This window comes from Daktulosphaira vitifoliae, unplaced genomic scaffold (assembly GCF_025091365.1).
Source record: "Daktulosphaira vitifoliae isolate Bord-2020 unplaced genomic scaffold, ASM2509136v1 Scaffold_1520, whole genome shotgun sequence".
NCBI lineage: Eukaryota > Metazoa > Arthropoda > Insecta > Hemiptera > Phylloxeridae > Daktulosphaira > Daktulosphaira vitifoliae.
In genome coordinates, this window is record NW_026101080.1 from 1 (window position 1) to 1941 (window position 1941).

Sequence of the window (1941 nt, forward strand, 5' to 3'; positions counted from 1 at the left end):
CCACTAAGCAGTTAAATAAATACCAGATCACTTATGTGAAGGATTAGATAATTTAAAAAAAAAGATACCCGGATAATAAATGGATATTAGAGACAAAAAATTAATCTAACGAACACATACAATAATAAAATAAAATGCATAATTAATTTGAAAATATATGTATATTAATTCTTCATATTATTATGAATTGTTTAGAATGCGATTCATTAATATTCATTTTATATTCCCTTCATAAGTATGACAAAAAGTTAAAAAACGTAAAAATATTCATTATTATAAATTTTATCTGTTGTATTTGATTTNTTATAAATTTTATCTGTTATATTTGATTTGTAATTAAAAATCTTTATTAATCTAAAGATTCATTAATATATGACCCACTTCATAAGTATGATATAAAAAAAATTGAATTATAATCATTAAAATACTATATCGATTTTAGACATTTATTTTGCTTACATTAAGCTATAATATAAAACTTGAACGATACTCTATTATTAATTGTTAAAAAGGTTTACCTTCAATTTCACGCCGCGTTTGATTTCTTCTATACAATTTTTTGGTAGAGCTGCTGGTCTATAAACCTTACCTTTGCTTTTTACATTGTTTTCTGATTTTAGTGGCATTAGTAGAGTATGAGGAGGTGGTGAAGGAATGATATCTGGAAAATATTCATATTTAGATAACATAAACAGTGACTTTTTATGTATATATACAAGTACTATCAATAGGGTTCATTCTTCGAAGATTTTTGTCATCTATAATTGATTTTTCTAATACTTTAACCATTGGACTTACCGGCTATATAAAATTAAAAAATCAAACACATATACTAACTGTTATAATTAATATACTCATTTTAACATTTAATATATTGTGGTAATTGTTTTGCTTACATAAAGCTATAATATATAATTTGCACTATACTCAATTATTAATTATTAAAAATTTTACCTTCAATTTCACGCCGCGTTTGATTTCCTCTATAAGATTTTTTGGTAGAGCTGTTGGTCTATAAACCTTACCTTTGCTTTTTACATTGTTTTCTGATTTTAGTGGCATTAGTAGAGTATGAGGAGGTGGTGAAGGAATGATATCTGGAAAATATTCATATTTAGATAACATAAACAGTGACTTTTTATGTATATATACAAGTACTATCAAAAGGGTTCATTCTTCGAAGATTTTTGTCATCTATAATTGATTTTTCTAATACTTTAACCATTGGACTTACCGGCTATATAAAATTAAAAAATCAAACACATATACTAACTGTTATAATTAATATACTCATTTTAACATTTAATATATTGTGGAAATTGTTTTGCTTACATAAAGCTATAATATATAATTTGCACTATACTCAATTATTAATTATTAAAAATTTTACCTTCAATTTCACGCCGCGTTTGATTTCCTCTATAAGATTTTTTGGTAGACCTGCTGGTCTATCAACCTTACCTTTGTTTTTAATATTATTTTCTGTTTTTTGTAGAGTTGGTAGAGTTTGGGGAAGTGGTGGAGCAGAAGGAATAAAATCTAAAAAATTTACATATTTATATTGTATTTAAATTTATATCATTTTTTTGCTGTTTTTTTCTATTAAATTTAAAAATATAGAGTTACCATTATTTTGCTGTATATCCTTTAACTCGGTTAATGTTTTGTTTATATTTATTTCGTCCGTTTTGCGTTTTCCTTGACCATCAATATTTTTTATCAAGTAATCGGAAGATTCCATTAAATATTTCTGAACAATTTCCTGAACGATTTCGGACATTNCCAATATTTTTTATCAAGTAATCGGAAGATTCCATTAAATATTTCTGAACAATTTCCTGAATGATTTCGGACATTAAATCTTCAATGTGATCTATTAAAGTAAATTTTGGTAAAATTATGGATACTTTAAGAAAAAAATAAGTTGTGTAGTCGGAGTAC

The 1941-nt window shown here is 24.9% G+C and overlaps 1 protein-coding gene across 1 annotated transcript; it reads right to left on the reverse strand.

The window, feature by feature from the left end:
- Positions 1 to 437: 437 nt before the first annotated feature.
- LOC126909832 (uncharacterized) lies at positions 438 to 1780 on the reverse strand. Its single transcript, XM_050692252.1, has 4 exons — positions 1627 to 1780; positions 1391 to 1539; positions 723 to 801; positions 438 to 661 (listed from the first exon to the last, which is right to left on the reverse strand). Exons 1-4 carry the CDS (start codon positions 1778 to 1780, stop codon positions 498 to 500), a joined length of 546 nt encoding a protein of 181 aa, XP_050548209.1. The 3' UTR covers positions 438 to 497.
- Between the last annotated feature and the right edge of the window lie 161 nt (positions 1781 to 1941).

Excerpts from the sequence above, each read along its gene's own strand:
- LOC126909832 (XM_050692252.1), bottom strand. The coding sequence starts at position 1,780 with ATGTCCGAAATCGTTCAGGAAATTGTTCAGAAATATTTAATGGAATCT. Across the intron at positions 802-1,390 it reads AACGCGGCGTGAAATTGAAG|CCGGTAAGTCCAATGGTTAA; the intron begins GTAAAATTTTTA and ends AATTTTATATAG. Across the intron at positions 662-722 it reads AAGAATGAACCCTATTGATA|ATATCATTCCTTCACCACCT; the intron begins GTACTTGTATAT and ends AATATTTTCCAG.